The 13,656-nt window shown below is 37.5% G+C and overlaps 1 protein-coding gene across 1 annotated transcript; it reads left to right on the plus strand.

Annotated features, from left to right (window-relative positions):
* The first annotated feature begins 2,171 nt into the window (after positions 1-2,171).
* Positions 2,172-5,063, plus strand: LOC105973655 (AP2-like ethylene-responsive transcription factor ANT). The gene is made up of 9 exons (XM_012998697.2): positions 2,172-2,568; positions 2,648-3,308; positions 3,393-3,475; positions 3,652-3,660; positions 3,765-3,853; positions 3,955-4,028; positions 4,119-4,169; positions 4,272-4,348; positions 4,435-5,063. Exons 1-9 carry the CDS (start codon positions 2,304-2,306, stop codon positions 4,881-4,883), a joined length of 1,758 nt encoding a protein of 585 aa, XP_012854151.2. The 5' UTR covers positions 2,172-2,303; the 3' UTR covers positions 4,884-5,063.
* The last annotated feature ends 8,593 nt before the right edge of the window (positions 5,064-13,656 follow it).

A 13,656-nucleotide genomic window follows, 5' to 3' on the forward strand; every position in this document is an offset into this window, starting at 1 on the left:
GAAAATAAAGAAACAACACTACCTAAAATTTGCTTTTAATTTTTTTTCTTAAAAAAAAGTTGGGGTTAATTTGGTAACTTGTTCAATCAATCAATTCTTTTTGTTTTTTTTTCCAATTTGGAAAATGGAATTGCATTATTGTTGGTTTTATTACCAACCACACAGTGTAACAAAATGTACAAGAGTTTATAACACTTAAGAAACTGCTCAATAACCAGATTTGGACAAAGGTACAACACCCCTTGTCTTCCCCAATTTCACTTCACAAAAAAAGCACCACAAGCATGCTTCCAGTCAAACTACTTTTTTTTTTTTTAATATATATATATTTATTATTTTTCTTTTAAACTCCTAAAATAAGTTTTGATAAACAACAAAACACACACACTTTATCCAGACGACATCGTTTAAGCTCTTGTCGAGTAGCCAATAGTAGCTAGGTAAAACAGTAGTAGATACCTATTACCTAATTACTGTGTAGTAGCAGCTCCAGAAAATTTGTATGTATATTTTTTGTACCTACTTTCTGTGAAATGACCAGTGATGCATTGCTGGAGAAATCTATGCTAAGATTTTCCAATTTCTCTAATTAATTCAATTTAAAAAATAATAATAAATAAAAACTTTGTTTAAAGAAAATCTAGTGGTACTGGGACAGTGTTAAGACAGGGTCAGTCCAATTGATTGGATACATCATCATATATTATTATATTATATATATAGTATTATATATAGTATTAATTCTTGGCTCTGCCTTAATAAATTCATCTATCATTAAAGAAAGGGTACGTGTATTATTGGTAATTCCATCTACGTCCCTAATGTGTGCTAAAATAACTTTAAAGTAAGTGTAGTATTGGTAATTACGGTAACACACCTGAAGTAATTACTGGATCCAAAATTTCATATTTTGGGGACCAATATGCACAATATTTGTTTCCCGCGGGGCCGTTTATGCTATCATAGACGAAAATTTATAAATATGATATATAATAATAAATATTTCAGAAATGTTAGGAGAGCCATGTGACCATCTAACTCTGTGTTGTCTTTACCATTGCCTGAAACTGATAGTGCGTTAGACTTCTAACAGAATAATTTATCAAATATATTATTTCTTAGATTTTCTAACAATGTTTCAGGCGGTAATTGTAATTACCAATATTATAGGGACCTTAAAGTTATCTAAACATTTTTCAAGGGTGTATGTGTAATTTACACTTAAAGAAAATTGACTTTCAAGTCAAAGTGCTTTCATTTTTTTCTAATATGTCACCATAATAACTGTTTTGTTGTCTACACTCTACACCCTATTAAAATCTAAGATTTTATTTATTTAATTATTAGGGTAAATTACGCCCTCGAATTATGGTCTAATTACACAAACTCCTTCATGTTTAGATAATCACAGCCACCCATTAACTATGTATTATCTTATAAAAATACCCCTCTAGAAGTAAATTTAGAGATATTAAATCGGTAAAAAACCGAACTGAATATAGGGTAAGCCAACATTTCATAAGATTACTGAACTGAATATACGAGTTAGTTTGGTAATCAAATAGTTTTTTTTTTTTTTTATAATTTGGCCATACCTATTATAATAACTACCGGTATTACTTACACAAACACAAATATGTAAATGGACCGTTAGAATAATAATAAGCAAAAGTTTATCTGCAAAGATTACACCTTTGATTTCTTGAAACTTAGAAAATACTGTATTATATTAGTGTGCCTTGCGCACAAATATGTATATATAAACAGTTAAACACTAAATTAAACAATTATATATGTAATTAATTATAAAAAATAAAGGGTAAAAAGAAAAAGTGGGAAGGAAAAAAAAAAAAGCAAAAGAAAATGTCTTTCTCGAACACAGATCCCAATGGAATGAATGAAGCAACGATGGCCAGCATTTTATTTCTTCTTGCTGCTGTGTGTGTGTAACTCATTCCTTTTGTTTTTGTTTAAAACCCTTTATTTGCTTTTTCTCCTCTTCTCTTTTTTCATTACCACCTAATCTTTTTAGAGAGAGAAAGAGGAGAGAGAGAGAGAGAGAATATTGTGGTTTAATTTGGATTATTTCATTCTACTACTTAAGTCTGCAGCGCATAGAGCTACACAACAAAACATAACTCGTAAGTTTGTTTTCGATAAAAAGAAAGAAAGGAGAAATCTTTGCCACCATGATTAGTTTATTTGTTTCCAATCATTGACTTGCTTTCTTCCGACAACTCAAATTTCAAAACAAAAACCAAAAAAAAAAAAACTTATATCTTTTTCTTGTAAGAAAAGAAAAAATGAAGTCCATGAGTGAAGAAAGCAACTGGTTGGGTTTTTCTCTTTGTGCAGGTACGAGCATGGCGGAGGGTTCATCTTCTGAAGCTGTTAATGAAAATCATACTGCTAATTTTTCTTCTTCTTCTTATTATCCTGGGATTTATTACAATGGTGGTGGTGTTGATAATGGCGGAAATGGCTTTTACTCGCATTTAACAGTTATGCCACTCAAATCTGATGGCTCTTTGTGCTTGATGGAAGCTATCAACAGATCACACCCACCAGGTTTTTTTTTTTTACTATTTTTGAAGTTGAAGAATATGCTTATATTTTGACTTTTTTTTTTTTTTTTTTTTTAAATCAGCTCCGAAATTGGAGGATTTCTTTGGTGGTGCTACAATGGGGGCCCATCACCACCACTACGAGGGTTGTGACGGCGGCGGAGAAATGGCTCTAAGTTTAGACAGCATGTACTATCACCAAGCCCACACCCACAACGGCGGCGCCGGCGGCCATGATTTTCTCAACTCCGGCGGCGGCGGCCACCAGCATGTACTTCAGCTTCAAGAGTACGCGAACTACTCACCGTTTCGAGGCCAAGAAGATAATAATTACCAGGCGGCGGCGGCGGCGGCGACGACGAACAAAGAACACGGCCTTCAGGTGCCGACGACAATGGCGGAGGAAGAAATATCCGCCATGAAAAAGTGGGTTTCGAGAAACTACTCAAACAACTTGGAGGACAATGCCGGAGAGCCTGGGCTGCCGGCGGCGGCGGCGGCGACGTTGGGCTCAATGGGATACAGTGATCTACAGTCTCTGAGCTTGTCGATGAGCCCCGGCTCACAGTCGTCGAGCTGCGTCACCGCCGGTTCGCAGCTCGTTCCGGCCGCCATGACTGCTGATTGCGCGAGCTTCGATACCAAGAAAAGGGGACCCGATAAAGTTGACCAGAAACAAGTCGTTCATCGGAAATCTCTCGACACTTTTGGTCAACGAACTTCTCAGTACAGAGGCGTCACTAGGTATATATTTACATTTTTTATTTATTTTTTAATTTTTTTTAAATTTTAATTTATTTAATGAATATTCTTAATATGGGTTTTCAGGCACAGATGGACTGGTAGATATGAAGCACATCTATGGGACAACAGTTGTAAGAAAGAAGGCCAAAGCAGAAAGGGGAGGCAAGGTTTGTAATTAATCACACATTTCAAGATTAATTAGTCAATGTTAATCATTATTATTACCTATTTTAGTTTTGTTTTTTATTTTACTAATCAAGTAATTAATCTTGTCCTAATTGTTTCTTTTTTCCCCCCGCAAAATCTTTGTTTCTGTGGGAATGCAATATAAACACCTCTGCAGTTTACCTAGGTAAAAACTTATTTTCTTTCTTGTTTTGGTATTATTATTATCCACTTTTTTATTATGCATATATATAAATATAATTATTGAAGTATATGAATCTTGATTTACAGGGGGGTATGACATGGAAGACAAGGCTGCTAGGGCTTATGATTTGGCAGCACTCAAATACTGGGGACCTTCTACCCACATCAATTTTCCTGTAATTCTTTTTTTTTTTTTTTTTTTTATTTAAATTATTTTTTTATTTAACATATTAAAAAAAAAGTCAAGAAATATAAACCTAATTCATTTAAAATGCAGTTGGAAAATTACCAGCAAGAACTTGAAGATATGAAGAACATGAGCAGACAAGAATATGTAGCTCACTTAAGAAGGTTCCATTCTTAAAGAATTTTTTTTTTTTTTAATTATTGTCTTTTCACATTTAATTTACATTTTTTTTAATTAAATAAAATTAATTGCAGGAAAAGCAGTGGGTTTTCTAGGGGTGCTTCTATTTACAGAGGAGTAACAAGGTCTTAATATACTGCTTAGTAATTATTTTATTTAAATTAGTATAGAATTATTATTTGATCTATTTGTTGAGAATCTGAGTTTCTATAATGTTTCTTTAGCAGACATCATCAACACGGGCGCTGGCAAGCCCGAATCGGCCGTGTGGCCGGAAACAAAGATCTTTACCTTGGAACTTTCAGTGAGTTTAATTTATCATTAATCATTAATCATTTACTAATGGATGCTTTATTCATGAATTAATAAATTTAATAATTACGTTATTAGGCACCCAAGAAGAAGCGGCCGAAGCGTACGATGTGGCGGCCATCAAATTCCGAGGTGTGAATGCGGTCACGAACTTCGACATCACCCGTTATGACGTGGACAGGATCTTGGAGAGCAACGGGTTACTCTCTGGTGAAATGGCGAGGCGCGTTAGCAAAGCCCTGACTTCTTCCTCGTGCAGTACTGAAAATGCGTTGATGAATAATGTGGGGCCCGCCGTCGGAGATTTTAAAGATGGGGGTTATTTGTCTGCGGTTCCGGAAAGTACAATGAGGAACGGTACAGGCTTGAGCAGCAGCTCTAGAGAGAGTCCCACTAAAAACATGGTTGTCGTTCCGATGCAGTTTGCTTTGCCTGCTCCGTTGAGTAACGCGGGCCAGTGGGGCCCGTTGACCGGCCCGATTAGGAGTCAAGTGCCACTTTTTTCTGCTTGGACTGATGCTTCTTGATGTAGTAATTAATTCTTGGGGGAGGAAAAATTTGGGAAATGGAAGTTTATTTAAAAAAATTAGTGGCGGGAATTAAATTGATTAAGGGGTTTATTTAAATTTTGTGTTTTGGTGGGGGGTTAGGGGCTAAATATTATTTCAAGAATGTTCCAAAGTGTTTTATGAAATTAATGATTTTGGGCTACCTCGGAATATTCTATTCTTGATGTCACGTTTTTTTACCCGATTATTCTAAGATCGGATTTTACCTGAAAATACATAAATTTCCAAATGATTTTTTTCAATAAGACGCTAAAAAAAATATCGAAAACAAAATGAAATGTCAAATTACCGCCACCTCTTAATAACAACTTAGAAAAAAATCCTTAATGTTTGGATAATTACAATCATCGTTCAACAATGAATTTTCTTACACGTACATTCTTATAGTGTCAAATTCAACATATTTTTTTCTAGATTTCGTGGAATGTTCTCTAGTTTATACACGTCTTGTGCAAAAATGTTGTATATGAGCCACCACAATCTAATATTTCCACATAATCTAGAAAATTACACTACATTTAACACCATATGGTCATGTAACAAGATTCATAGTTGAAGGTGTGAATGTAATTACCCGAATATAAGAATTTTTTTCTTAATTTTAATATAACCTTTTATTTTAATTCTGAAGTTTCTTTCAGTTTCTCGATTTGGCATTTGAGAATAGAGACATTTTCATATGATGAATTGGCATTCTGTTTTGCATGCAGTGTAATTATTTATTTACCTTTTTACCTCGCCTAGTCATACTCAAGAGCCATTACTATGAAAGTGATGCCAATTTAAATGTTTTTATTTTTCTACCTCAACTATATATATATATATATATATATATATATATATATATATATATATATATATATATAAACACTAGAACTGGGTTTTCTTTTACATTCATTGCCCCATCATTACAAAAAATCTAATGAAAATTTTGTTTTGGACAGCTTGGAAATGATTGCAATAATTTTATTTTTATTTCTTTGAATATATTCTAAGTTTGTGCTGCGAATTTTCATTAATTCGATCTATATAATCGCAGTTGTCTCTATCCTAGAAAGAGACGTTACAATACGAGTCTCTATTTCATGTCAAAAATAAGAAATTTGACTTTATTATTACTTTATCGGTTAAAGAAATTTTAATGGTATTTGAAAAAAAAAGAATATGTATTTGATATTTGAGACGGGAGAGACGGTATTTATATAAACTAATTATAGTATTTAATGATATTCCAAATATATAAATAATTCATCAATTTGAATAACTAACTATATTATTTTACATTGTTTAAGAATTTGCTTCAAATTCTTAAACTTATTCTTACATTCATTGAGAATGAAATGACTTTGATAAATTACATTAGTTAGATATTGAGTCCACCTATTAAATTTTATCTACTTCAAGATTTAAAAAAAATCCACCAATCTTGTATTTTTCTTAGTAAAGTACGTCGCCTATCTCTAGCTTGAAAAGAGTTTCGATAAATCAAAATATACTAAAATTTATTTTGTTATATATAAACATACATTTACTTATTCAATAATATTTCTATGACTATTTAAAAAAAATTTCCAGGGCTCATCTCCAAACATTGTAACTTTTGATAAATCTTAACTTTGACGATATTTTAGTCATATTTTTATCCAAAATATTATTTGCTAATCAAAAATTTCTTTGAAGCCGTTCTTGTTATAATGAATTATTATGTACATTATACACTACAAAACAGGGATCCATTTATACAAAAATCTTAAAACTCGCGTAGAGCCTCTCATTTCTCAAGAACAACCATGTGACAACCCAATTTACACACATTCATACATACATATGTATGTCTTACTATGTGAAATTTTGTGGTGCATAACTACTAGATCTATTTAGTCCGGTGAATTATCTACAATAACAATACATATGTAGACAAGTTAATTATGTGTGCCTTCCTTAGTGTATAAGAGCATCTTCGACCGGTTTCACCACTTTTTCATCAAATCCCAGTTAGTGTGGTGAAAAAAATGGGTTCAACTCTTATCGGTAGTACACTATTTTACTCTTCCATCATTTTTTGTGGAAAATGGTATTTGTAGTCTTCAATGGGTTTCACCAAAATTTAACCAAATATTAAAATAATAATATTTCACAATTTCACCACTTATAGGAAATGAGATTTGGTTTGGTCTTCCATGGCATTTCACCATATATGCCTCAAAACTATAAATCTAATGTTAATCGTAGTTTTATAATACTTTATTTCATAAATATTAATTATAGATCCAATGCTAAAGTAATATATTTTCTTAACCATATAATTTAAAAATTATGTTATCAATTATAAAAAACTGTCTAAACATGAAATATCATGAACTCAAATTATTTTAAATATAATAAAATCATACATAAAAAATAATCTCATAAATTATTGCACAAATGATATATTAAGTAGGGCATGAAGAATTTAAATAAGCAGTTCATGATGATTTAAATTTAATAATTTGAGTTATTATTTATCATGTTTTGTTATCATGTTACGTTGTTTGTTATTTTATGAGATATGTATTTCAATTTAAATGTCTCGTCCTGTATTTCATCAATTAAAGTGTGTTTCGTTAATCATTCTATTATTGCTTATTATATTTTATTAATAGCAATTAGCGTTTAGTTAAGTAAATAAATGAACTAATAAACATTAATACCAACAAAATATACAAATTAATTAAAAATAAGCATATTTATATTATTAGAATTAATGTTTTGTTAATAATAACAAATATATTTATATTTTTAAAACTAATTTAATAACTAATACTAATGTATTTACGATAAATATGCTAATAAGTTGGTAATCGGGTGTAATTAGTTAAAATCGTCATTTTGTATGGTACTTAACAAAATGGTGTTAATTACGCCAAATCCTATTTTCACCTCTATCTTTGGTAGGAAAAATAGAATTTGGTGGAAAAAATAGGAAAATGATGGATCGGTGGGAGATGAAGATTTCTTCACCAAAAAATTTGGTGGAATAAGGTTTGAGTATTTGGTGATATGGGGGTTGACCACGGTGCGTGGCTAAAATCAAACTCTATAATTTTAGATGTAATGGTGATATAAAAATTTTGGATGAGAGATTAAAAATACCTAAATTAAATGACAAAATGACGTTATCTCATCCGGTCGAAGATGCTCTAAATAATTAGGTCTGGTTTTAAAAAAAAAAAAAAAAAGTGGAAAGAAAGCAATAAAGAGAAAAGAAAAGAAAAAAGAAGGGGGACAAACTTTAACAATTATCATCTGCCGATCTTGAAAAACCTGAACTTTTGGTACAGTCCGAATTGGACAAAGCGAGATAAGGATGTGACTTTCGCGGTAAATTTTTGACCAAAATGTACATAATTCTTGCAATTCATAATCAGCGGCTTGAAAGAAAATAATAATAAATAATTGATCCAATGTGCTTTATGAGGACATTAATATTAGTCAAATAAGACTAAATTAAAATTAGTCTACTAAATTGATATGCCTAATTGGGCAATGGGCCTACAATTTCTTTACATACTGGGCCACGAGCCCAATATCGAAGACCATTATCACCGAGGCCCAATCACCTTCAAATAAGGTTTGAGCCCGACAATCTCAACTAAACTATAAATAAAGGTTTGAACTCATTCCTTAAGGTACGTCCTATTAACTGAGCAATACTATTAACTGTATTCTCTGGACTATTTCTATGATCATCACGTCTGATTTGAGCGTCGGAGGGGTTTCCGCCGGATCAACCCCCGGCGTAGCTAACGTGTTCTATGATCGCAGGTACCTCAGGATCATCAAGTTGTCAAGCTACTGATCCGCTTTGCTCTCCCAGTTCATTTTTTACACCACCCCAGGTGATCTAAGTAATTAGCATCATCATTTTGGCGCCGTCTGTGGGAACGATGCAAACCAGATCACGTAGCCAACAAGATCCTCCTGAGGCGTCTGCTCGGAGAGAAAATGACACAGCTAACGACCTCCCACCTTGTGGAGGCTCTGGCTTGCCACCTCCTCCACATCCCATGGATCCGCCTCGCGAGGTTCAGGTGATCCCCCATCGGGACCCACCACTCGCCGATCCACCACTCCCTGCTCCTCGAATGGTTCAAATAACCGAGGATGTGCTTCAACGCATGATAGCAGAAGCTTCAACTCGCGCTGCCACATAGGCCGTGACCCAATACATCGCCACGATGGGAGCAAATGCTCCCAACGCGATACCAGCACCTGCTCCACATGTGGAGCCACCTATGGCACCATCGCCATCGACTCCCTGGGGGTATACAGTGCCCCCAAAACATTTCGCTCGCCAAGGGTTATCGACTCCCTGGGGGCTTACATCTGCCCCCAAAATATTTCGCTCGCCAAGGGTTATCGACTCCCTGGGGGCTTACATCTGCCCCCAAAATATTTCGCTCGCCAAGGGTTATCGACTCCCTGGGGGCTTACATCTGCCCCCAAAATATTTCGTTCGCCAAGGGTTATCGACTCCCTGAGGGTTTATAGTGCCCCCAAAATATTTTGCTCGCCATGGGTCATCGACTCTCTGGGGGTCTACTTCCGCCCCCCTCGAACGGTTCAGATAACCGAAGAGGACCTTCAACATATGATCGCCGAACCTTCAACAAGATCAACTTTTAATTGCTCCTCTAACGGTTCAGATAACCGATAAGGACCTTCAGCGTATAATCGCGGAAGCTTCAACTTGTGCTACCACTGAAGCAGTGGCACCATACATCGTCATAGTAGAAGCCAACGCTCCTCCTCGTGAGGTCCCACTGGGCCCTCAACATAATCAATTTCTACTTACTTCTCGAACGGTTCAAATAACCGAAGAAGACCTTCAGCGTATGATCACGGAAGATTCAACTCGTGCTGCCACTGAATCAGTGGCACCATATATCGCCAAGGGGGTGCACATCCCATCTCAAGGAACGATGATAATCTCCCTACTCAAAAAATAGAACATCCCCAAGGGGCGCACATTCCATCTCAAGGAACGAGGATAATCTCCCTACTCAAAAAATAGAACATCCCCAATGGGGTGCAAATCCCATCTCAAGGAACGAGGATAATCTCTGTACTAAAAAAATAGAACATCCCCAAGGGGGTGAATATCAACTAAAAAAAAAAAAAAAAAAAAGAAGAAAAAAAAAAGAAAATGAAAAAATAGAAGAAAAAAGAAGAAGATGAAAAAAGAGAAGAAGAAAAAAGAAGAAGAAAAAAAAAAGAAGATAGAAGAAGAAAAAAGAAGATGAAAAAATACAAGCACAAGAAGAAGAAAAAAAACGAGTAAAAGAAGAAGAATTAGAAGAAGAAAGAAAGAAGAAAGAAGAAGAAGAAAAAAGAGAATAAAAAATAAAAAGAATGAAATGCAGCCGAGCCGAGCCAACAGCGCGCGCGCGGCTCCAAAAAAAAAAAAAAAAAAAAAAAAAGGACTGGAGGCGCGCGTGGCGTACACGCGCGCGTGCATTGCACGCGCGCCAGAGAAGAAAAAAAAAAAAAAAAAAAGACATGCGCGCACGTGCACAGCACACGCGCGTGGCGAACACGCGCCTGACGCGCGTGTCAGCCAAAAAAAAAAAAAAAAATTCTAACACACGCGCGCGCCTTCCCATACACGCGCGCGCGCCTCCCAAGGCCACCTTGGAGCGCGCGCTCCCACCTAATTGGGCACAACTTTTGCTACTCTCCACCAAATTGCGCGTAGATTTCACCTCGCTTCACCAAATCGCGCTAGAATTTCAACGCGCTCCACCAAATTGTGCGAACTCTTCAACGCGCTTACCAAATCGTGCTCGCTATCAAACGGATAAATAAAAAATATTATTTCTCGACGCCACGCCAGCGATTAAAGAAAACACTACAACACCGATCTACTCTCAACACGATCCGGTACCCTTTTCGACGTGGTTCCCACATCGTCTCGAGAGTGGGGGGCTTGCGAGACAACTCCCACGAGGAGCCAACTCGCTCAGTATTACCACCCGCAGCGAGACAACTACCACGAGGAGCCAACTACCTCGGAACTACTACCCACAGCGAGATAACTCCCACGCGGAGAAAACTCGCTCCGTCCTACAACTCACTTGCGAGACAACTCCCACGAGGAGCCAACTCGCTTAGTAACACAACCCGCAGCGAGACAACTCCCACGAGGAGACAACTCGATCGACCATACAACCCGTTTCGAGATAACTCCCACGAGGAGACAACTCGATCGACCATACAACCCGTTTCGAGATAACTCCCACGAGGAGACAACTCGCTCGGCCATACAACCCGTTTCGAGATAACTCCCACGAGGAGACAATTCGCTCAGAGCGACCTCAGTCCGCGCGCTCCTCAGTCGCGCGCCATCCGATGCTCCTACAACTCCCTTGCGAGACAACTCCCACGAGGAGCCAACTCGCGCAGTAATACAACCCGCAGCGAGACAACTCCCACGAGGAGACAACTCGCTCGGTCCTACAACCCCTTACAAGGAAACTCCCACGAGGAGCCAACTCCCTCAGATCTACGAAACCACATCGAGATAACTCCTACGCGGAGAGAACTCGCTCTGTCCTACATCCCGTAGTGAGACAACTCCCATGAGGAGCAAACTCGCTCGGTCCTACAACCAGCAGCGAGACAACTCCCACGAGGAGCCAACTCGCTCGGTACTACGAACCCTCAGCGAGATAACTCCCACGAGGAGCCAACTCGCTCGGTACTACGAACCCGCAGCGAGACAACTCCCACGAGGAGCCAACTCGCTCGGTACTACGAACCCGCAGCGAGACAACTCCCACGAGGAGCCAACTCGCTCGGTACTACGAACCCTCAGCGAGATAACTCCCACGAGGAGCCAACTCCCACGAGGAGACCACTCGTTTCGTCCTACAACCCGCAGCGAGACAACTCCCACGAGGAGCCAACTCGCTCGGTACTACGAACCCGCAGCGAGACAACTCCCACGAGTAGCCAACTCGCTCGGTACTACGAACCATCAGCGAGATAACTCCCACGAGGAGCCAACTCGCTCGACACTATAAATCCGTTACAAGGCAACTCCCACGTGCAACCACCTCGCTCGATAATAAGACTCGCTCCGAGACAACTCCCACGAGGAGAGAAATCGCTCAGAGCGACATCAATCCGCACACTCGTCAGTCGCTCGTCATCCAATGATTCTACAACTTCGCTGCGAGACAACTCCCATGAGGAGACAACTCGCCCGAAACTCACTATATAATCGCAAGCTCAAGTTAGCACGATTACAACCCTAGAAACACTTAGAAATATTATGGGAATCTATATAGCCTGGCCAGCTTGATTACTCAAATTTATCTACTTGTTTTCGATGGGTCCTTCATTAAAACGTGGCCACGGTCCAAACATACTTACGACCCACGAGGTCTAACAAAGGGCACGATCCCCATATAAAAATCTTGAGAGCCTGATCCCCTCCTCAAGTACATCACGCACAAGGCTATATGTAAACACATACAAGCAACGCGTCACAACATTGACAATGTCAATAAATAACAACTCCCACGAGGAGAATACTCGTTTTGTGATACTACATTATCGCGAGACAACTCCCACGAGGAGATAATTCGATCAACTCTATTACCCCGCGACGAGACAACTCCAACGAGGAGATAACTTGATCCGAGCTATCACATCGTCGCGGAACAACACCGACGACTCAAATAACTTACATCGCGACACTTGGTCGCGCTACGCGCCAACGCGCATTCACGCCCCTCCGACACATGCTCCAATGCGTTTTCGCACACCATCAGGCCATATGCCATGAACGACCACTACATTTTTTACTCTCGACACGATTGAGAACCCATTTCGACATGGCCCCCACATCGACTCGAGAGTGGGGGGCTTAATGATATGCCTAATTGGGCCAACCCAATGGGCCTACAATTTCTTTACATACTGGGCCACGAGCCCAATATCGAAGACCATTATCACCGAGGCCCAATCACCTTCAAATAAGGTTTGAGCCCGACAATCTCAACTAAACTATAAATAAAGGTTTGAACTCATTCCTTAAGGTACGTCCTATTAACTGAGCAATACTATTAACCAATGTTTTGAAAACTGGACCGGACATTGAACCGGTTAGCCAACTGGGTCACGGTTGGACCGGTTCAACCGAGGTCCAACCGGTTTTTTTTTAATATTTTTCATTTTGAATTATTTGTGAATAATTATATGTGGTTATCTTTTAAAAATATGATTTAGTAAATTTATTCGTTGTTAAAATTCAATTCAATAATTTTAAATTAATATATTGAACATCTACACAGAATATAAATAATTTAATTAACTTAATTTATTAATATATTTAAATATTATTTCTTTATACTTACATTTTATTTTTTATTTTTAAAGCAGTAATTCCTCTATCTTAAAACAAACACTTCACATACTTCGAAGCACTCCAGCCACCGCAAATATTTTTTTTCTCTCTATTTCATCTCAGTCTTCTTTCTTCCCCAATTATCAGACCTCCCTCTAAGCCACCATTGTAGATCTTATCCCAAGATTTCAACACGCAGCCTTTCGTCTATTCCATCGGCAATCATGAGGACTGAGTTCTCTTGTTTTTCTTCTTCCTCTCGTTAATCAGATCTGCATTTTCTTACAGAACTGTAATTTATTTGTCTTAAAATGTCAGTTTTTCACAAAACCCGGGTTTTTT

The sequence above is a fragment of the Erythranthe guttata genome, chromosome 8, assembly GCF_056151865.1.
Source record: "Erythranthe guttata isolate IM_541 chromosome 8, IM_541, whole genome shotgun sequence".
Taxonomy (NCBI): domain Eukaryota; kingdom Viridiplantae; phylum Streptophyta; class Magnoliopsida; order Lamiales; family Phrymaceae; genus Erythranthe; species Erythranthe guttata.

What these genes read in the sequence shown, in the direction of transcription:
- LOC105973655 (XM_012998697.2), top strand. Translation starts at nt 2,304, where the DNA reads ATGAAGTCCATGAGTGAAGAAAGCAACTGGTTGGGTTTTTCTCTTTGT. An exon ending in CAGTACAGAGGCGTCACTAG is followed by an intron (nt 3,309 to 3,392) that starts GTATATATTTAC and finishes ATGGGTTTTCAG; the next exon opens with GCACAGATGGACTGGTAGAT. An exon ending in ATTTACAGAGGAGTAACAAG is followed by an intron (nt 4,170 to 4,271) that starts GTCTTAATATAC and finishes TTTCTTTAGCAG; the next exon opens with ACATCATCAACACGGGCGCT.